We start from the raw sequence: 23,207 nt of genomic DNA on the forward strand, positions 1-23,207 counted from the left end.
TTATTCGATTGGGTAAATTCTCTTTACCGTTGTTTCTGGAAACCGTTCTGGATCTATATGTTAGAGTAATATACTATTACACGATCCCACTCGGACGAGTGACAATAATTACAGTTATTTACCAATGAATTCACCGATTTTTCCTCAATTTTCACTTCACTGAAGTTTTATTGTCAACTGATATATTCATTGAGTATATCATTTTCGCTATGTGTTAAATTGTGACACAGGGCATCGTGAAGGTTACCAATGAGTAAAAACGTTCATTGTATAATTAGCGACTTTTTCGTACGACTGTCGCTCGTGTGTTGGATTTCACAATATCGATCCCGGCACACTTGGCATTTCGGCAGGTGTTACATTTCTCTCATCATGCCGTCTCTTATTCCCCTGTTAGTCGATATAGTCAGTGGCATTGCCGGGCATTCGTTTGTATTTTGTTTATCCCAGATGTCCCTGATTACGATGTAAATTGGGTAATTAAACTCGCAATGTTGCGATTGACAATAATAATTACTGACACTTTATATCCTCTCTTCGATTTTAACTGCGATGTATTGTCGACTATTATGTGCCAATTAAGTATAAAGTAAAATGCCGAAAAGTTCATAAATTGCCATATAATCCAGTTTAAATTAACATTAATGATCACACGCTTATCATCCAGATTTAGCTCCTTTGTTCATATACGTTTGTTTTCATACCGTCGACTACTAACGCTGAAATATAGCAATACTTGACACTGTTCTTCGCACATTTAGTACCATTTTCAATTAGGCTAGAGATATTTCATTTCATTCGAAAAAGAAAGTATTAACATAGAACATCGCAATCAATTGATATACGGTATCTGTGCAGGATACCAGGGCAATGGGAATCCTATATCTATCCCTACTGATAATAAATGTAGAAGGTGGGCCCAATTTTGCAGGTATAATCCCGTTCCGAAGTCTATTTAAATCCTACTCTGCCCCATACCAAAATTACAAGGGAGAATAAGCCCGAACTTGGCCAACATTCAATCACCCAGCTTGGAAATAGACTTGACATTTGTAGATATTCAATAAACTAACATTTTATAAAGGCGACCATAATTTGGAAAATGTTTATTTACTCAAAATCGAATTCCAACACGATCAAAATAGCCTTTAAATTATTTGTTTATATACACCATATACTAAATCATATATGAGGTTAGATTTCCTTTCCGCAAAGGTTCTACTGTTAAAAAAATCTTTTTGGTCTTGCATAAATCGTTTGAAAAACATTAGGTTATCTAGTTTCTGAAAGGTTTTGAAATTATGGGATCGCATTCATCTCAGTTCTATTTGCGTGGGTAACAATTTCTATAGAATTTAGAAATTGAGATGAAAGACATTTTATTGTTCGGATCGTGTTTCATACATATATCCAATCAAGATAAACATTTAATAAGATGATATATAGAAGAGTACACATAAATATTTTAATAGATGATTACAATAGTTATCCGAATAGTCTTTTGTTTTGATATTTACAATTCATTCAAAATTCAGTCAATATTTTAAATGGATCTGTCAAGCCACAAAACCCAATATTCACAAAAATAAATTATTGGCGACTTCAGCACATCATTACAATAACAATATGTTATTTGCAGAAAACCTTGAGATGTATCTGAAGATACTGATATAAACCATTTGACTTATATAGATCTCCGTTATATCAGAAATTCGACTAAATTTTTGGAGAATTTTATTTACAGCAATGCGGTAAGAACAGAAGTCTAAGCTAGCGATTATAATATTTTAACTGGTGACAACCGTGAGTACAAACCGACTGTATATAGCACCCCATGAGATTTTCGGTGAAGCAAATTTCAATATAAATCATGCCATACCTATTCCCCCATTTCTAACCGTGCTACAGTGCTCACCAAAATTTTCGTGGGCACATTTCGAAACGAAATTTTCTTTTGTTGATTGCAAGCTCGAAGCTGAAATAACAATTATCACTGCTATGAACAATACCATTTAAAAATATGATTAATAACGATTTTCAGTTTATTCTGTTCATCACTAACACTGTACATTAGCTGCTTTATTAGGCAATTGCATCTAAGCTCTCGGAATTTAATTTCATATAAATTTGATTTCAACATTACGAATGATATGTATACTAACTAAGTGTCTGACTAATTCTTGAAATATTTAATAAGACAGCATATTATTGTAGGTATAGTTTTTATTAAAAATCAAACGCGCTAATAAAACATCAATTTTTAAGCACATTCTCATGCTAAGTGTGCTGAGTGATTTAAAATTAGCTTTAAACTATTGTGATGAATCACAGTTTACCTGTGATGATTACGCTGCTATTTGAAACAGTATCTTTGTTAGATACTAATATATTAATCATCTGATGGTTAGGTTTTGTATAAGGTAACCGAAATAAGGGGATGATGAAAGGCATATGTGAACGTTTCTTTTTTTGCTTCAATATTTCTTTAAAACAATTCATATCTAAATCGTATTTTTATACTAGATTAATACGCAAAAATAGATTCCAACGGGCAACTTACATTATAAAATAGTTCGAGTAATCTTGCAGGATCGCCCTACAGAATCCTGAGACTTCAACCTGGTATAATCTTGTATATTGCAGGAAAGAACATTAGTTAGCCTTCTTTTTGAAGTGTGCTTTACAATTTCTATTTGATCAATTAGAGTAGATGCTTACATGTACAGAGCTACTATACGATTAGAAGCAGGGATTCTCTTCTGTTCTTATCTCGCCTAGTTAATTGCACCGTAAGTGAGGCAGAAAGCTTCTAGAGTAGCAGGGACTCAGCATTTGGACCAGTGATATTGGTATAAATAAACCGCTCATATGCCGCATTCCTGGAAAATTACTATTGAATACTATTACATTTTATGTAAATTACAAGCAGTGCATCAATATTAGATTATGATAATGTTAATTTGATAATACCGGTACAATGGTCTTTTAAGAATGATGTGATTCCCCTCGCTGTAGACAATTTAAATAACATTTTAAAATGGTACGTGAAATCAAGAATACTTTATGATATTCAAATTATGAGCTCTAATTGTTTTCTTATTACATTATGATTCCGTGCATAGCATTTTCGTTCTAAATTAACATTTCATTTTACGAAAGTATTCTCAATTTTGCTTTGGTTTATTCTGAAAAACATTCATTTTGAAAGGCCAAATACGAAAATAACACCCAGATGGATAGTATACTAAATCTTATACTAATATTTCAAAAAATCAACGACCTTTAAAATGAACGACAAAATTTGTGTTGTTGTTCATTCAGTTGTAGGGTGGCTATTGATTTTCAAAAGAATAGAGATAATTGTACTTCCATGTATTCCGTGGATTTGCTAAATTTCTTGGGCCCACCCCACAATAAAGTTAAAGGGCATTTGTTGAGTACAGAATATAATAAACTGATGTAAACAAAATTATCAAACGTTCAGTTTATCTTATAAATGTTGAATTTATCGCTCTACAAAAAATTTTCGGGTGGTCACATACTGAATCACCAATGCAAAAGCGTACGTTGTCGCCTTGACATGCGAAAAACATTTTTCATTATGGAAATGAGAACCAAGAACCGCACGGTTCCATTACATTTGAAACCACGTACATTTGAACCCAAGACAATTGCACCTATAGAATTTTTGTTTTACGGATATTTGAACCTATACTAACCCTAACCCATGGGTTTTAGCATCCGCATATAGATTGAACCCGCGTGTATACACATGGGTTCAAATGTACGGTCACCGAACCGCACACCTCACTGCGATGGAGCGGATCTATAAATAGGGACAATATTATACAGTACATATATACTCCATATATATATACTATATACTTTTGACTTATTTGTGATCTCTTTGTATGTAAATTGACATCATATAGTTTGTTTTTTTTCCTACTCCTACACTTTTCTGTTTTTCATTTGCGATTTTTACAAGCATGGGTGGTCTTGTGATGTGGACCACCACCACGGCATTACATTTTCACAAAAAATACGACAAAAATATAAAAATATGCTTTTGTTTTAAGTGAATTAATTCGCTCTGTTATATTGTCGATTGTAAAGTGAACTTTCTGAAACAAACGAGATGCGAGCTCACGAGTTTCCGTTAGTTTATCTATACCGTTTAATGGAGTATATATGTAGCATTCCATAAGCATGCAAAGATAATAATTAACGGAATGATTGAATTTGTTACTTGCGCAATATATAGTTAGATGTCGGTAAAATTGACGATGATTTTTCTCATCGAGGATTCGTTATAATGAAAATCCTCCTTCTTTCATGGCCAAGATAATGGTTACCAGATTCACGTCAATCGTCAATTCTTAAACAAGGTATCTACTACTGAGCCGTGTACTTTATACGAAACTAATCTTTTCACACTTTCTTTTTAAACATGGATCAACCACAGATTCAACAACGCAATTAAATGATCTTTCGTCAGTATAGTTCTCAACTATTGCCTGGACGAACAGTTTCACTCTTATTTGCAGCTCGCATATCGAAGTGGATTTTAGTTCAATTCCTGACCATCAGCGCATTTTAGTTTGTGAACGCGATTACATCAGCCACCATAAACAGTTATTGAAATTAGTATGACTGGACAACAATATATGAAATTATTATACAAAACGACATTGCTTCGTTAAATTTGCGCCAGATATGTTAAGGTTTTGGACAGTCAAAAAGTGGCGCCAGGGATTGTTTTGAAGACATTAATATTCGTGACTCACACTTTTAAAATATTGATCAGTTTTAGTATAATATTAGTGCAAATCATACCAGAGTATTATTCAGGCTTGGTAAAATTAGGTATGGATTCGTAAATTAATAGATCTCGTGATGTACATGATGTATGATGAGAGATGAACGATGTATTTATTGTACACCTACCCGCCATATATATCCCATGTATAATCAATATCGCTGGATTCGTATAGCTACTCTTTTCCGAAAAAAACGGGAACATTGAAAAAAGAAACATTGTTGGCAAATGGATGTGGCAGTTAAAGTAGGAAACGGAGAAAAGTGAGACGAGATATTGGCTGACCTGTGGACGCCGCTGTAATGACACCCGGGGCTAATTAACTATTAATGAGACCGTTCTGTCGTCCGACAAAGGGTTAATACTTCCCGTCCCCTTATAGATGCCTTCATCAATATTTTAGTAGGAAAAAGGAATGGGACGTGAAGCTAACGAGTAAATTACAAGAGAGAGCAAGCGAGGATGTGCATACTATAGCTATCTAGTGTAAGGGAATTCGAAGTAAAGCCTCGCCCGAATCTATCGTGACGGATTTTTTGTGTCAAGCTTACGATTTTAGTTTTACGTTTTGTAGAATTCATTGGTTTTTAAACAAATTAGTATTTGAGAATTGAGATCAGTACAAGTTGGATTAGATCAGGCGGTTTTGCATTTAGTTGTTTTAGGTATTTATCCTCTCGAAATAACCATTTGCCCTCCTTTACTGAGAAACTGCATTTAATATGTATTATAATTATGTAAAGCGAGTATTGTTTAAAATAGCAAGAACAAGCTAAGAGAACTATTTTTGACTCCTAGCAGGTATGATGAACTTGGAACTGGCAAGTGTAAAGGCTATACCCAGCGTATAACCATGCCTATATAAAATGGTGGAATAATCCCATCAAAGTTTGGTCGGCGGATGGCCAAAGATATTCAATTCCTGCCTACGATACTTCGCTTTTGTGTATTGTTTTTTGAAGCTATTACGAAAAAGGAAACAAAATTTCTGAAATTTTTGACAAGTCTAGGATTTTTACATTTGGCATGACTTGTTATTTTTTCGTCTGTTAAAACCATCGAAATCCCATAGTTGGTATTTTTTGCAACGCTGCATTATATCTTGAATCTTGTAGAATTGAACGTCGCTGTCTGACTCCATTTTGAATCAGTAATAGTTAGCCGACAATGAAAAAAACAGCCAATATGTACCGTACTCTTCTGATATTTCCAGTCGTTAATCAAAATAGTGAAATGAAACTGATGACTCTCACTCCTAAGATTATAAAGTTAGATCAGATTATCCCAACAGGTAGCGAAATGTTTATTTCGGCCTGTGCTATCGAATCAGGGGTAAACAATTGCAAATTTTTAACACATACAGATTTTACAATGCAAGTCATAATAAATCATAACAGTAATGGTTATTTTTGCCTCGAACGTGTTCAGCTGCATACAGATAACAAAATCGCTCTGTTTCACATGACCCATGTTATTGTGGATTATTATAATCTATTCAATACCTTACTAGAATCTAAATTCTCCTGTTATTTGCGGCTTCTCGGTACGCTAAAGGCGGAAAAACATTTACATAAACATAAGCAATACGGTTTCGTAACGCTATTTTTACCAATCGAGTGCCCCCTTTCCACATTTATTCCGCCTATCCTCCTACTTCATTAGGTATGTTAGAAGCAAATGTAGCGTCTTTTAACGATTTTATTATTTTTCTTCTATCTTAATTGTAAACAATTGAAGCTATATGTTTTTGTATAAAGATTATATCCAACGTACATCACATAGAATACGAGTTATTGCTTTGAATTGAAGGATTGTATGCCAGATCTGCATCTATATATATTGTTACAAGATTGCTTCAATAAATAGAGCAGTCTATACCGTACAGCATGTTCTTCTGGAAAATAATTCGTAATAGTTTGTAAATATCTCGGAGAAGTACCATAAACACAGAATCGGATTCAAAAGGTCTTTTTTGAAACATTTTCAGGTACGTTTTCATATATTTAAATGTTTGTATTCAGTTTTTATATATCTAATACTGTATTAGAAATAAGGCACACAACGTTCATTTCGTGATAAATTCGATACTGCCGTAGTGTGTACCTAATTTTATTTCGATGTTCCTCATTTTAAATCTTTTTCGAGTTCGGGGACTGTCCGTGTTAGCCAAGTGAATATCCCGCTGCCCATGGGTTTCAGTCTCTTTACACAACTTGATGTACAGTAGGCGAACAAAATTAGTTACCTCCTTATTGGTAAACACAATTTTGGAGCGCCATAAATTCTTTGTATGTGGGCGCTAAGAATTTTTAAATTTTTTTGTTATACAAGGGGTGTTTAAAACGAAACATTTCCGATATGACTCTCTTTGGAAGATTGTGACGATTTGATAATGAAGATCTTTAGTTTTTTGATATTATTGCGAAAATTTTTTGTAGTGTAAATTTGTCTCGAAAATATTTTCGAGATATATTTCCTTTTTTATTTTTTGTTGAATGCAGTGTCGCGTTATCTTAAAAGTCGGTCTTTGTTATGCAAGGTGATTCCAAAAATCATAACTCATGTCATTTGGAACATATTCGAGAGAATGAACAAATTTTGTGTAAAGCGTTCCAGATTACTGATTACTTATGCTGGGTAAAGCCATACGCCAACAGAAGTTCAAGTGTTTATTACATTACAATTACATTTTCTTTATTTTCTAAAAGTAATTAGGAAATTTATGGGTTCGATTTTTTGAGTCACCTTGTGATAAAATATATATGGCATATTGTTTGTGGGCATCACAAAATCTTAGAGGCCATTTCTCTATTGTGTTACATTCACCATTGGGTTTTTGTTTTAGTTTTATGTTTATTATTCATAACAACGTGGTAATTCAAATCCGATTTAAAAGGATTATCTTTTAATAGTATAAAAGTCTTTATGCAGTTTTATGGATGTGGTAGTATTACTTATTATTCTGTCTAATAAATAATGAAAAGAGCAGAAAATTCACTATATTGTCATTGTAGTTACTAAAAATATTAACATTTTTGTCTTGCATCCTTGTTACAATTTTTGTCCAACTTCGCAATTCATCATTTATGGAAGTTTACATTCTTGACTACGTTTCTTTTTATATTAGCTGCTATAGCAGAGGTGTATGTGGAATGAATTCAGTGAACGGTATATTTTCGCAGTAATCTCTCATTCTGCATAAGAAACGAATATTCAAACTTGTATATGCTAATAGCGGGAAATTATTTTCACTGCGACGCGGTTCTATGGGAGCGCAAAAATAGGGTAAAAAGTGGACATAAGAACAACATCACGTTGATTATAATTTATAACATCATTTCAAAAACACGCCAGGTGAGCGTAATGATGATGAACCAAGATTGGTGTATGAGGCGGTTAAAACGAAACAAAACAATAACGAATTTGGCGTCATTTGCGTCATGATGCTTTTTATACACGCACGCGAACTTGACTGACATCTGCAGGACTGCAGACGATCACTCAAGTTATGCGACAATCGATACTTTTCGACATTCTGTCTATAACAATGAACTAATGATGATGTAGTGTGACTGTGATTTTTAAATATGCCTCCATTGGTCGCGTGGGTCATTTATATAGATAATCTTTATCGGTAATTGACAAGAAGAAAACAGGATTGTATATTCATTATAAAGATTTGACACACGTTACAGCACTTGTGTCGATTTAAACCAATCTCTAAATATGCGATATTCATATTGCCCTGAAAGCAATATGCATAAAACCATTTGAGTGCAAGTCAATAAATTTGCAAGCTTTTTTGTATACAGCTATAAGCTACTAAAAATAATTTTCAAAAGAAAAATAATGAATCATATGAGGATTTTCATATGATCAGAAATAATAATAACAACTGTTATAATCAAATTATCATCCAAAACACGAAATTATTGTGGTTGGCCATTGAAAGTTCTCCTCATTACACATTTAATTAATAATTCAGGTTGTGCGACATCTTGGTGCGCATACTTCTGGAGCACCGAAAAAATTGTCTTTCCCCTAAGATATCATTTTGAATACCAACGCGTTTAGTGAATGTACAACAGCTAGGGGCGTAGCCAAGGTAATGGGATTCGGACCCCCTCTCCTTCTAAATATAAAAAGAAACTTTTCTGTATCATACATATCCCTAGACAGAAAGCAGCTCAGTTGCTATTTGGTTTTCTCAGACATTCCATGGGAAAGAAATGCTTGCTCATAGACATTTTCTGGTTAAATCCTGCGTGGTTGGTTTTTGGCCCGTCTCCTTGATTGTTGATCGGTTGGCATTGATTTGAATCTTTATCTCTCACGTATCTGCATGATGTTTTTGTATCACGTTGAAGGAAAACAGTATTTGGTCAGAATATGATTGATCTCTGATACGAAGTTCTATTGATTTCTTACATATCAACATACTCCAACAACTAAAAGTAAGGAATACATAAAATACTGTATGCTAATATCAACTGTCGGTAATCATTTGTCAAATCGTTGGAGTTTACTTCAAGAGAAAAGGGGTTACTGTCAATCTCTGTTTTAGATGTCAGTGAACACAAGTAGTATATTAGTGAAGTGTGTTAGTTTCTCCGTAACTAATGAACCTGTCCGGTTCATATTTTTGGTACTCAGAGTATCTGCTATTATATTTCATCAAAAATTTAGCAGTTTCATTTTAATAAAAGGAAAATACTTCTATCCGAATTGTTCTAACGCCTTCATACTGCTTGCCCGATGATCATTTCGGAAAATTTGAAGCTCCCAGACCTTACCATATCGGTAACGATGTGCGATCTTCGTGTCCAGCATGTATTTGAGCATCGCTCCCTTATTTTATTTTATATAGGATGACAGGATGTACAACTTATGTCATGATTTGGACACAATTTATTCCAGCTCAGATAAAAATCACATGACCCAATACTATTATCTTATTTGAAAATGATTCTCAATTAGTGTATACATGTTGGTACATTGCTGTATTCTGGCAAGCGCGTGCCTCTTTTCGTAATTCAATAAGTATCTATTTTTTTTTTTAAATATATTTTCGAAAAATTAATTAAGCATGTGCTGCTATTAAACAATTGAGAAGTTACAACAGTTGCCACAAAATTGGCTTTAAACATGTCCATTTAAAAGCCGTAGGTCTGGAATTATTTTACTTTCAATTGAAAATAACATATCACGATCACGTACTAATTTCCACCGCATTAAAATAAAACCTCTATAACGTCATGACGCAAGTTTACGCAAAATTACGCATGTACGTAATATATCGAATCAACACATGATCAATCAAAGAAACATTTGTCAAGGTACAGGCATGCATGTCTATGACTTGTATTAGGAAATTGACTCATATTATGACACAAAGAAATATTGGTAGAAGCTGGAAGGTGTTATATCCAATTTAATGTTACATCTATTTGTAATTATAAAACACCGAATTATACCCTTACGTGGAATATTAGAAGGCATTTCGTAGATTAGGCAAAGTATAGGGAACTTCAAAGTAATCGTGAAATGTCAAGTTAACTTTGAAACGATATCAAAATATCAAAATAAAAGTGAAGGCAATATACTTTGTTAGGAATTTTGAAATTGTCATGCACGATTTGCTATGTGTTTTCTCAAAATTAGGATTTCTAAAATGGTTTCATTTTTGTGTAAAACAAAATTGTAGATCGAACCGAATCCATTATTATGTAGATATATATAGTCATGGTAAGAGAAAGGGAATTGTGTCAAAGACTACAGCATACCAAGCTAGAGTCAGTTAAGCAAGAGTAAAGATATAACCAAACCAAATAGAAGAAATTTGGGATTTTATTCTACTAAGCTATGATTACGGATGGTGCAATGGTGGCTTTTGATCCTTTTTATCTGACTTGTCCACAAACATGGATACAACGGTACGTACTAGGCATATAGCTTGTCTATATATATTTTATGTACTTGATTTTCAAAATTCAATTAGTCTTTTTGTAAATGGAATTTAGTGAATTTAATGAATGACATGTGAATCCATTGGATACAGTCAATTTGGTCACAATTTTGTGACTCGCCTGGGTAAATATACTATAGGAAATATGCAAGCGTCCAATCCTTGATAGGGAGGTATTCAATCTAGGATTGGTTATATTCTACTTAGTTGGGCCCAACTAATTTTCGTTACAAATTGACTTATATGGTTGAATTGTGTTGTCTGCTGAAATAAGAAGCGCCGACTTAGCGACAGCGATCAGCGATGAACAACGAGCTGAACAGTAGATAAGTCTTTTGTCGTATGCATATATTTTGGAGTAAGTGTATATACACATCTCTTGATACATGATAAATAGTGTTTTGAAAACAAAATTTTGTGCATAATATTCACTATTATATGGTTTTAACCAACTGTATTTTGAGTTGAACCTCGTCGATATATATATATATATATACTTATCACCGACACGTTTTAATTTAGAGTTTACAGCCTTGAGATTTTCTGGAAACTGTCTGAATTGTCTATGAATCAAAGCTTATTATTTTATGTTCTAATTACTTCGCTGGTCTGACTATGACTTTGTTGCAAGGCTCAAAAATATTCCCATTATGTTAATTGCGTGCGTTGTTTTATTATAAAACCTATTTTATCATTGGCCTTTAAAGGTTATTCTGTCTTGATTGATTAAAATTCAAATTCTCGCGAATCGATTCACTCTCAAAAATCAGCGTTTTATGCAATCAGCATTTATTTTTAGTAAAATTCAATACCTAAATTTTCGATTTCGATTTCTAATAATCGGCATCGGTACTTTTCTGAAAAAAATCGTCAACGTTATTCTACACAGTCGAAATACCTTTTTTGGACAAATTATTGTAATATCTATATATTCCAAAATCTATCTGGGAAATTAAATAGTTTTCGCTATATATTGTTATAATAGATATATGATTTGCGCTATACACTGAAAGTATTCAATGATCTAATAAAATTAGGTTCACAAGTTTAGGCCTCAATGTGGACAGTTTTTCATCTATTCGGTGGTTAAAGAACAAAGAGTTTCTCTCTATAAAAGTTGGGATTCGTCCATCCTGTCATATAAAATAGTAGTAAATGGTGATAAAACTGCAACTTTGGAAAGAAACTAAGTAACACAATGAACAGGTGGGACGAATGAAACACAGATCAAGATCAAAATAGATAATGTTTAAGACAAAATCTACAATACTGCTGCGTTCTTTTAGTGTACATCTCATCATTTTTCTTTTGGTGACAATGACAGGCAAAGATATGTTTGAACATAACAGATGTGAAAATATTATCTTCCATAATTTTTACTTGTTATTACCGCTTCAAAAAGGTGTTGGGATCGTTTATATAAAGCATAACATTTAGTTTTTATCAATCGCATAATAAAGCTCAACAAGGCGCCCGTCGTTGTAATGGTATTGCGATGGGGTGACGAAAGGTTGCTTTGTATTGAACATGTTCTTCGAATTGTCATCATACCTTACAATACTTGACAAATATATATGATTAATGAGCGCTATTCTGTACTTCTTAATGAGAATCTAAATCGCAAGGTTCATTGTATAGTAATATATTTCGCAGAATAATGCAACGGAATTTTATTATGTAAGAGTAATTACATAACCACAACCACACGAACTTAGGAAACTATATAAAAACTAGATATGTTTAATTGTTATTTCACAGTAATTCAGATGATGGAAACCAGTCTTTAATGGAGGTATCTACTGATACAAAATTCATAAATTTACTTTTATTTATTAGTAATTAACATTTTGACTGAGATTGTGAGCTCCAACGTATTATTGTGTGAAAAAAATATATATATTTATTTGTTTGTGTTATTTTGAAACTTGAAGTTCAGCAAGAATTGTATATCCGTTTGTTTAATTAAGAATCGAATATTTTTAGAATTGGATTACAATTTTCAAATTATTCCCTAATCTTTTATACTGCATATAGGGTACTGATCTAATATTTTGCTGTCAAAACATCACAAATCATTAAGATTGTCGAGTAGAGTATGGTATGACAAATATAAGGGGATATAAATCTGAATTATAATAAAAATACAAGTTTCATTTTTTCATGACAATGCCGCTTGTTCTGGTATTTGATTCTTCCCACAAATATTTTTTGGACATCATTTATATGTATACAGTTGTCAATATGCTCCAATCGTTTACTTGGAAATTACCAATTGAATATTCGTTGCGCTTTTGAAAATAACTCGTATAATGTGCTTAGTACCAGTGATACCTGACTTAACAATTCCTCATAGCCTTCCGGTAACGGTGTGGCTAATAAAGCTGGTTAAGGTTTTTTAAACTGTTTGGATTTACTTATATTATTGTTTATCAAAACTGAAGTAGTCGCTTGTGTTTCATTTCATTTACTTAATTACCAACTTTCGATCGAGGTAATTTATTATGTTTCATATTTGATTAATCTTGGCACAATAGAACATGGCAACGTATCAATCATGTACTGAAAAATTGATATTCAAATTTTTGTTCTCAAGTATGCAATGCAATGCCATGCAATACAAAAAGCGGTACTCCTGAAGTATGCGCACCAAGATGTCGCGAAACCTGAACCCTAACCTCATACACAATCTGAGTTCACACAGTGTTCACACTATATTGCTGAAGTCAAATCATTCCACATAATTCAATTTTGATATTCCGTCCATCTCACAACTTTTAGAGAATGTCGAATCTTAATAACCTTAGTTGAGCAGAGGGGACCCGTTCCTACCAATTACAAAATTGCGCCTCCTTGTGACCAATTGATGTACAGTCGAATGGAATGTTTTCGTTCTCATTTGTAAACAAACAAACGATAATTAGGAATGATGAATATCTGTGTCGTATACAAACTGTTGGGTTGCAACTAATGTGTGAAAAATATGAAGTTTGGGAATGGAGGATCGCATGGAGTATGCAAATGGTTAGACAGTTTTGGTCCGGCATATTATAGGTACCGTTTGTAAAATGAATGATTGAATAATGTATCTATTATAACATTAGATGCAGTTATCTACTCATCATTATTATAATTGGAAAATCCCTAGAGAAATTAGGTGGCAAATATGGTAGCACTCCCTGTTAGGAATAGATTACCCTATTCTGCTGATTTGAATAGACGTAATATAGATTCTGACGTATGAAGGCAGGTACGAAATACCAATAACCATTTGGCGATCCATCAACCATTGGTTTTATTTTGCTTAGCAGTTTGATAGAATTCAACCTCAGTATTTCATCCTGATCAGTAAACTATAAAGTTTTACTGACAGTATCGCATGTGTCTAATTTGAAATGGGATTACTATATTAAGTGGTAATGACTAGTAATGTTTCACTGTTTGTCGTGTTTGAACATTGGTTAGACACTGGATTGTCGTTTTTATAGAGAGTTCAATAAAATTCGATGCTAAATATAAATCAGTTACGCGATTAGGTATATAATAAACACTATCTATATATATTCATTTTATATCGCTGCAAGCTCATTTTTTCATGTTTAATTTTTCTATAGACATAGTGATTTGATATAAAGATGTATTCGAAGCTTGTTGTCGTCTCAAGTAATAGTATATAATAGTATTATTGCATCTTTTGAAAACGCATGTTCAATCAAACGCGCCGAATCATGTGTGGCTAATTAATCAGCACTGTAGTATCTTGGAAACGGCTATTGTTTATTTTCAGAAGCAGTCATGCGTTTCACAACAATAAAAGCCCAGAAACTTCCCATATGCACCTTTGCTGGGGTGTATCAAGCTGTTTTTTTTGTATGCTTATTTAACATCTTACATTACACATTTTAAATAAACAATAAAAGCCGTCTGAATATTTCTGCTCTGGTTATCATAGTTATTTGATTCATTCTAGAATGGACAATCATATTACATACGAAACAACAAAATATTCAACGTAAACTATTTCAAAACTCATGTCTTTAAAAATGATCAGTCTTCATTTCACATAACTTGATTGTTATGTATAGTTTTCCTCCCCAAAAAATCGTTTGAGGCACTTCGTGTTTGAACTTTAGTCGTTTTTGGCAGGATCTTTCTTTATTTCAATAATAAAATGTTCATTATTCATTAGGGATCAATATGCCGCCGTGCTTAATATAGAAATACTCTATGCAAGCATACTAATGACACATAGTACATGTGATTGGAAAACAAATTGAGAATTTTTTTTTTTAATTTTAGTTTGACTTTCACAGGAATGAACCATAATTTCAGAATTAGAAACTATCCTGTTTTCAATATTAAGATTAGTTAAGGTGTTGGTTTCAGTAATTCACATTACGAACAGAAAAGAGTTGTTTTCAAATAGCATTCATTCCAAAAAATGATTTTCAATGTAAATCAAATTGTTAACGAATTTTTTGATCTGATATCATCCACTAGATAGGCATTATTATTGCCTACACTGTATTATGGGTATACAAAACATTACATACTCTAAGTACATAGAATATTCCATTAGGACATAAAATAAATATTTATCCCAATATTCGACCCGGGCATATTTCATCAGTGACGTACTACCGATTCTATCCATCGATACACATCATTTCATGGCAGGAATAATATTTCTCATCGAACTTTATAATATAGTCTTTAGAGAGATCCGAATTTAAGATCAACAGAAGAAATTTTTTTTTATCAATTTTTCTCAAGTTTTCTGTGTTAATATGCAATAGGAAAAATAATTCGTTGGAGATACGATTGAAATTCTAATATGCATTGTTAAACTATCTTTAAAAAAATCATGTCAAACGACTACCTTTTTATTGTTATTAAGGTTTTGTGGCTTTACTTGAAAATTGTCAATATTTCTTTACCACCGTTTATTATTCGTTACAGAATGGCGCGTTTCGCTGAAGAATATGCTTCCAAAAGACGACCCGGTGGCGGCCCCGGAGCTGGCGGAGGCAAAGGGCCTGGAGGAAGAGGTGCTGGCGGACCATACAAAATGACACTGGCACAGCAAGCCCGAACAATGTCATATTATAACCCAGTACCGAAACAGCAGAGCTGCATCACAGCAAACAGATCATTATTTATTTTCAGTGAGGATAACTTCGTCCGGAAGCTAGCGAAACGAATCATCGAGTGGCCATATCCTTTTTAAAAGCAATTTTTCATATCTTATCAATATGAACTCAAGTAAATTATCATATTGACAGCAGATTTCAGAATTGATTATTTGATTCACAAGCACACGTTTATGCTATAGTATGTGTATGCCCACGGCTGTACAGGCGAGGCTCTTCTCTAATTGGCGACAACTGGTAAATTATTGCTCTTGGGGTCAACTTTCATTTTTTAATCAGTCAGTGACCAACCACTATATCGGATAAGGGGGTTTGAGACAATGCTACAATTTTCAAAAGCTGGAAAAAATATTTTACAGTCCCCATACAAATGTTGGCAAAACTTGGCGATCTTTTATGAGTGGCATCAAACGCCCCAAAAACATCTTTTCGACACGTCAAACTCCTGTTGTTGTTGTTGTTGTTGTTGCCAAAATTCCACATAATATTCATCCCATCTGGCAATAATTCTCACCAGACCAGATCTGGTGTCAAGTCAGCTTGACATGCTTTTCTACATTTATGTCCGTTAGACCTTCAATTACATTGTCCACCTTGTTTTCATTTTCAAAACATATACCCATTTCCGTTTCACGTAACTGTGGATAATCGGATTACTTTGCGTTGGCGATTCTATTTTTGATACCCGGAGGACCGTTTATGCATAGACGTTAAATTTTTTGCCCATCGTGCTATACTTCCATGGTCTTCGTTGTTCAGTTCAGTGCGACAATGGTGATCGGAACTTCTGACATTGTTTACATCGAATCGCTCTCGTTCGCGATAAACTGACATTTTATTTCTATTCTGAAATGGAACAGTTCTAAATTAAGTCTAAATTAAGATACAAATTTTTATCGTAGAAACGGTTCACATGGCAACGGTTTCCACGGATTCCGTAGACTGACGTCACTGAACCTATTAAGTTTATATTTTAATATCTAAAAATTATATCGAATTTGATTGCGATTTAACAAGTAGCTGATTATTGAGTCTAAAGTCAATGGAAAGTATGTTATTAGAATTTTAAAAAGTGTAAAATATGTAATACCCCACATGCCAATAGTTTTCTATTTTATTTAATCTCTCTGTTGAAACCTGCGACCTCTTTCGGTCCGAGCTGTGTTTGTCTGTTACGGTGTTTCGGCAATTTTTCAATATGAATTATGCATGGAGCTAACAGTCACATCTGCTTGCTCGCGTTTCTGAATTTTGCAGCTAGCCAGCAGTTTCCAATAATCAATACCCACCGATCCATTTGATAACTGGAACACTGAAAGCGCAATTAGCAACGTTTTAATTTCAATTTTGTTTGTTTGTTTTTTATAAAGGCCGATCAGTGTCAATTCACCAAAATTAAATACACAGCGACGTGGCAATATGCTGCACACGCGACCTAATTAGATGGCGCCATGCCGAAGTTGCAAAACCGTTTATTCATGATAACCATGAAACATCACCGGTAATAATAAACCTGTTGTAATGGTATGAGGGTTTAATCTATAAACCTTAAATTATGTATTTTTTCCTCTTGTCAAAATTTGATATTTCTCATTCGGCGGCGAATTTATTAAGAGCGAAAAATATCTCGATACAAAAATAAATTGGTGTATCGGACGGTCCTTGAGTGCCTTCAATGTGTACGCTTTCAAGTATGTTTTCATATATATAATTTGTAATTTCTTTATTAATATTGCATATCGAAAATTTCCTTAATCAAATCTATTTCATCCAACACTCCTTTCGAATACATGATTCTATTAACCATCGTAGCAAACTGCATAGTACTGGCATTAGAAGGCCATTTACCAAAAGGAGACAAGACTCCGAGAACACAAAAATTGGTAAGTTTTTAGTTAATAAGTTAATTAATTACTCAGAAGTGAAAAATACTCATCAAAAACGTGCGTGCCAATACGAGCAAGATGTTAATCCTTGTATTACAACAAAGTATACTACATAAAGATTGATGTTTTCAGGTTCAAACCTTTATTTCAATTCTAGTTTTTAAAGGTTATGAGTCACTATTCGTGCCCAACGCTATCGCCAAATATCCCTCATATACCGGTATATGAAGCTTGCAATCGGTAAAAATTTGGGCCAAACGAATGGCTTCCGAGAAGACTTTTTAGTTAAAAACGAGTTTCATAGCGGATTAAGCTATACATTTGATAAAATTGATAAAAAAAAACAGCATTTCTCAAATTTTAATTCGATAAGCAAAGAGTATATAATACGGCCATTTAATGAGATTAATTCTGGATAAACTAATTACGCTTGACGCAATATGGCCATCGTCCATTTTCATAACGATTTCACGATTTGAACTTTAGTGTTTGTTATAAACCAAAACAATCAATCGCTTATAGAAATTGATAATCATTACCTAAATCGGTTTCAATTGATTTATACAGTTTCAATTACAATACCGTACTTTTGGAATCCTTATGTAAACTTCTAATGTTTTTTGAATGGTTTAAACTGGATTTCAGTTTGGTAAGAAATGTATAGATGTGACTTTTGTACTTACTTAATGAATGGATGAATAAAGAGACAGCCTAAATAGGACACGCTGGTTTGTAGCCTATTTTATTCAACTATTGAAAACTACCATGCGGTCTGAATGGGCTGTGTTATTATTTCCTATAGCGTATGAATAAAAAGTCCTCATTTGTCACAACTCATTACATTTATCTATTTACACAGGAATTTACAGAGCCTTATTTTTTGGCAATATTTATTATTGAATCGGCGCTAAAGATACTGGCGCTGGGCTTCGTTTTGCACAAAGGTTCCTATCTACGTAACGGATGGAACATCATGGATTTCACTGTAGTAGTCACGGGGTGAGAATTTTTTCTATTACATTTGCTTCTACGCAAGGGTGAGTACCCCTATTCGTCCGCTAGCTTTAAACGGAGTGGTCGAGCTCAGTATTTAGCTTATACCTCCGACACTAATCAACATTGCCATTTGTCTGGCGTTGTTCTGAAATATAAACGGGGCACCACACGCTCATTGGACAAATAATGTAATATATGTGGAAAATATACATTTTGTTCTGTCCATATCTAAATTTTGTTTTCTCCGATATCTAAATATCTAATTCTAAACTATAATATTGTCTTTATTACCGGACCAAATTGACCAAAATGAAATCGACCTCACACTAATAATAAAATGTATCTAGATAACGATAGTTAGTATCTTCATTTGAGGACAATCTGAAAAACAAAACCTTATTCTGGTGCACAAAAATGCACCAAATGTAAGAATCTTACTGCTTAAGGATACTCAGGAATTTCTAGGTTTAGATTGAAGAATAAAATTAGGCTACATAGGTTAGTAATTGTGAAATGGGTTTCGTAGCAATATGGAGGTATTGCCCAAAATTCTTTTTCATAAACGAAAGTAGGTTTTGAAAATGACACATTTTCTATTTGTGGGCCGTTTACATCGAAGTATTCGGAAATGGGTGGACCGTAATGTGTAACCCGCGATGCTATCTCTATTAGACCAACACATCCAACGAAAATACTAAATTCATTTTGTTTGAGGTTCACTAATGTGTTTTGGAAACTCGATAGGCTGACGGCTCGTATTATGTGGCTGTCCATTCCTACGGGAAAACATTAAGATCACCAATTAACGATTTCTCAGACCGTAGTCGCTAAAATATTTATGTCTACCATGAAGTAGAAAGAAAATGACTACAATTTTGATATAATTGGGATTGTTCCCGATTTAGATAAGAGTATATTACAATGCTTTTTTTTTCTCTGCATGGTTCAGTGATCATAATAGTCTAGTCAACTGTTAGTAAACGCCATCGCATTAGAATAATTCCTGATGTAAAACAGTTAAATTTGTTTATGTTTTTGCAACGTTTTTCTACGTGTTCTGCAATTTTAATGACTAAGAATTGATAGACGATGCACACTCATAAATCTTGTGGTCTTCTGGCTCGGATCCCGATCGCATTTGTCATCGATATTTGAGAAAAAATAATTAGATATATTTTGTTAGATCATTGCATACCTTCCTTTATTTCTTACATAATAAAAGCCGATTTAACTAAAGAGTTACCACCTTATAGATTATGAGACATTTGTTGAAAGCTTTCCAACTGCTTTCACGTGATCTCGCATTCGATCGTTCGTATTTTTGACTAGATATATATACATCTTGTGTTCTACCCTAAAAATCAATTCCTGTCTAATATAAATAAGCAAAATAACATCTCTACGGAAAAGGCCATAACGATTGACCCTTATATACACCTTTACTTTTAACTGTTTTTATATCATTTTGCAACTGTACAGTCTAATATCGCTTTTACAAGAGGGAAAGCAAGAAGGAGCATCCACGCTTCAAATTTTAAGAGCAGCAAAAGTTCTAAGACCTATTAAATTGGTTTCAGGCGTGCCCAGTAAGTGCACTCTACACAACCACAAGACGTGATTCTAGAGTAAAACATACACTCGCACATTTATACCTTTTTCTTTTACGAAAAAGCACTTATTGCACTAGTATATGATATCAATCCATACTTTCATGCCTGCGCCGCCGATTTTATAAAAAATTGTAAATTTTTGTAGGTTTTGCACGTAGAAAGCACAAGTAGAATATAGAATCACACATTCTCAAGTCAATATTTTTTTTTACTATATCTAGTAGATACCGAACGTGTCCAGGGGTACATGAACGAAAGACTATGATTTACATTGTACAGCTTGCTACCCCTAATTAAGGAAGGCTTTAATTAAGGTGCTACCTCCTTGTGGCTCGAACGATTTAAGTTCAGTTTCACAATCTAAATATGTACAAAGAAATAGCCACTACAATGGAATGAATATTGGATTATTAGTATTTGGACTATTTTTTGGATTATTGTTTCATAATATTCAATTTCTGTGTTTGAGATTTTCTTGGTTGACATTTACTATGGAAAGACGATCGATATCTATAGTCGGGTTTAATTATGATGGAAAAAATTAAAGCAACCGAAACTTATCCGTGATATTAAATTAGTATTTGTCATTCTGAATTAAAAATGCTCAAATTGAACAGAAATGTTACAAGAGCAGTTATATATGTTATGAAACCGACGCTTTTTACTTTAGCGTTGTCTTATAATGTTGGATAACTCGGGCTTCAAGCAAAGGTAATCCAACCCAAAATTATATTTAAAAAAAGCAAGTTATGTCCTCTTATTTTGTTGTATGGTCAATTGTTCGACTTGGTAGCTTTTACCATATATACAGTTAAGTTTGACTCATTTGTCCATTCCAAACTATGATACATTAAATTTCGATTCGATCACTTATCCTACCAAGACCCTAAAAAAGACCCTATTTCTCTCCCACAGTTTAGTTGTATTGGGTCGAATAATCTTATAATTGGATAGCACACAGACCCGACATCGCTAGCGTTTCGATTGCCATATCTTGCGTAATTAGTTAGTCACACGAAAGCTTTATCAGAGCAAACGGACGACTACCAAATCAGGCCATGTATGCTGAATAGGGCTTTTATAGGTCATCAAATTTTGAAGTTAATTCTTGTAACTTGCTCAGAGATAGATATCCTTTACTTCTATATATTTCAAGTTAAACTCCAGTAGTAATAATACAAACATCATACCACTGTTGATAGAATTGTCATTATAGCCTTGTACTTTTTGTTCGTTTCATCCAGAATGAGCATACGGGCCTTAGGGTAAATAAAGGCGATTTGTTTTAAGGTTTCAAGATTGACAAACGTAACGGAAAGGACCGTTTTCCATCAATTATTTAGCAAGAAAGGGTCAGCAGAACTAGTTTCAAGATTATTTCTTGCGCAACATTAATATGTAATGAATATAAGCCCGATATGAGTATTTTTTGCGAAAGTATTAATTGAAAATCAGTATCTGAATGCATCTGGATACTTCTCTAATTATCAGGACTTTTGCGCTTTTGCTACTTAGAACATAAATTAAGAAAATGCCATTTCTACGCTACTCGGCAAAGATACCACATATTGCAATATTTTTCATTATTGTTCCACTAAGCTTTGGGCTTGAGAAAATGCGCTTCATCGTATACCAAAGACAAATTTTAATGATAAAACATGATTTAAATCAAACATTCTTTGATTAATGCGTTATTGGTTGTATAGCGTGCTAATTTTGAATTTTAGCATTAACATCGGAATAAAAAGCCTTTCAATCAGGCTTTTTATTCCGAATTTAATACTAAAATTCAAACGTTACCTCGCTAACCATTCTGGATATGGGTGTTATAGATGAATAGTTTCAAAACAGTTAATTTTTCCATCAATCAGAAAAAATAGCGACTTCAATATAAGTTCAATTGAATTTTGTTACATTTTAGAGAAAATATGATTGCGCTTCGAAATTTTAAACTAAATATCACTGCTTATCGGTAGTTTCAAATTAAAATCGTTTATTTATCGAATACATCCGGATAGTAATAACCACTTTGTGTACATTCTCATATGTTTTGTAACCTCTACATTGAGGTCATACTTAAAAAATATAATAAATTTATATTTGACCGAATGACAGACACCTTTCCTTATCGATACACGTCTCGTATATTATTTTGGTGACGTCATTGCACGAATGGGTTATATAAATTCAATACAGTGTACCATCCTATCGATCTGTTTTTTCCCTAGCGCTGATGTCCTCTGATTTCACGTCGATTAAAGACGCCCCTTTGGTGAACGACGTGTGCGTGCGTGCGTATCGTCAAAACGTCATTTACGTAAAATACATAAAAAATATTTTAGCGTTACCTGCATTGTAAGTTTACTACACGTTATACGTGAAACGAGTTTCCCCTGTATATATATTATCTTGCGTGAGTACGTCGTTACGTTACGTCCCATCACGCCGAGTTTGCCGATCGACAGTTAATTTAATTTCAAGGGAAGGTAGAAATTCGTTGTCCATGTTGCGGCTTTCTAATGGAAGAGTTGGCTTGTTCCAGAAATCCCTATGTTAACCCTTGTGACACTTCAGCTGCATTGGTGGAATACAATGTGTATGTAACTGGAATCAGGAATTTGATATTGATGGTTCATGCCTTGCTTAATTATACTTGAATAGGACACAATTTCTGATAATATTTAATATATTAAAAATACAATTTTCTTCCGTTTCTCTTTGTTAGATCGCAATGTGTCTCTTAAATATTTAATTGCTGGTATACACAATTCCATAACCTTGGAC

General features: G+C 33.5%; 1 protein-coding gene across 5 annotated transcripts in view; it reads left to right on the top strand.

The window, feature by feature from the left end:
- Nucleotides 1-23,207, top strand: part of LOC120344323 (voltage-dependent P/Q-type calcium channel subunit alpha-1A-like) — an 83,328-nt gene that overhangs the window by 25,588 nt on the left and 34,533 nt on the right. For all 5 annotated transcript variants that reach the window (XM_078113110.1, XM_078113112.1, XM_078113108.1 and 2 more), the window contains exons 5-7: nt 15,741-15,994; nt 17,708-17,814; nt 18,677-18,816. In XM_078113110.1, the coding sequence (XP_077969236.1) occupies nt 15,741-15,994; nt 17,708-17,814; nt 18,677-18,816 (501 nt within the window). The remainder of the gene's footprint in view (nt 1-15,740; nt 15,995-17,707; nt 17,815-18,676; nt 18,817-23,207) is intronic.

This window comes from Styela clava, chromosome 5 (assembly GCF_964204865.1).
Source record: "Styela clava chromosome 5, kaStyClav1.hap1.2, whole genome shotgun sequence".
In the NCBI taxonomy this organism is placed as follows: Eukaryota; Metazoa; Chordata; class Ascidiacea; order Stolidobranchia; family Styelidae; genus Styela; species Styela clava.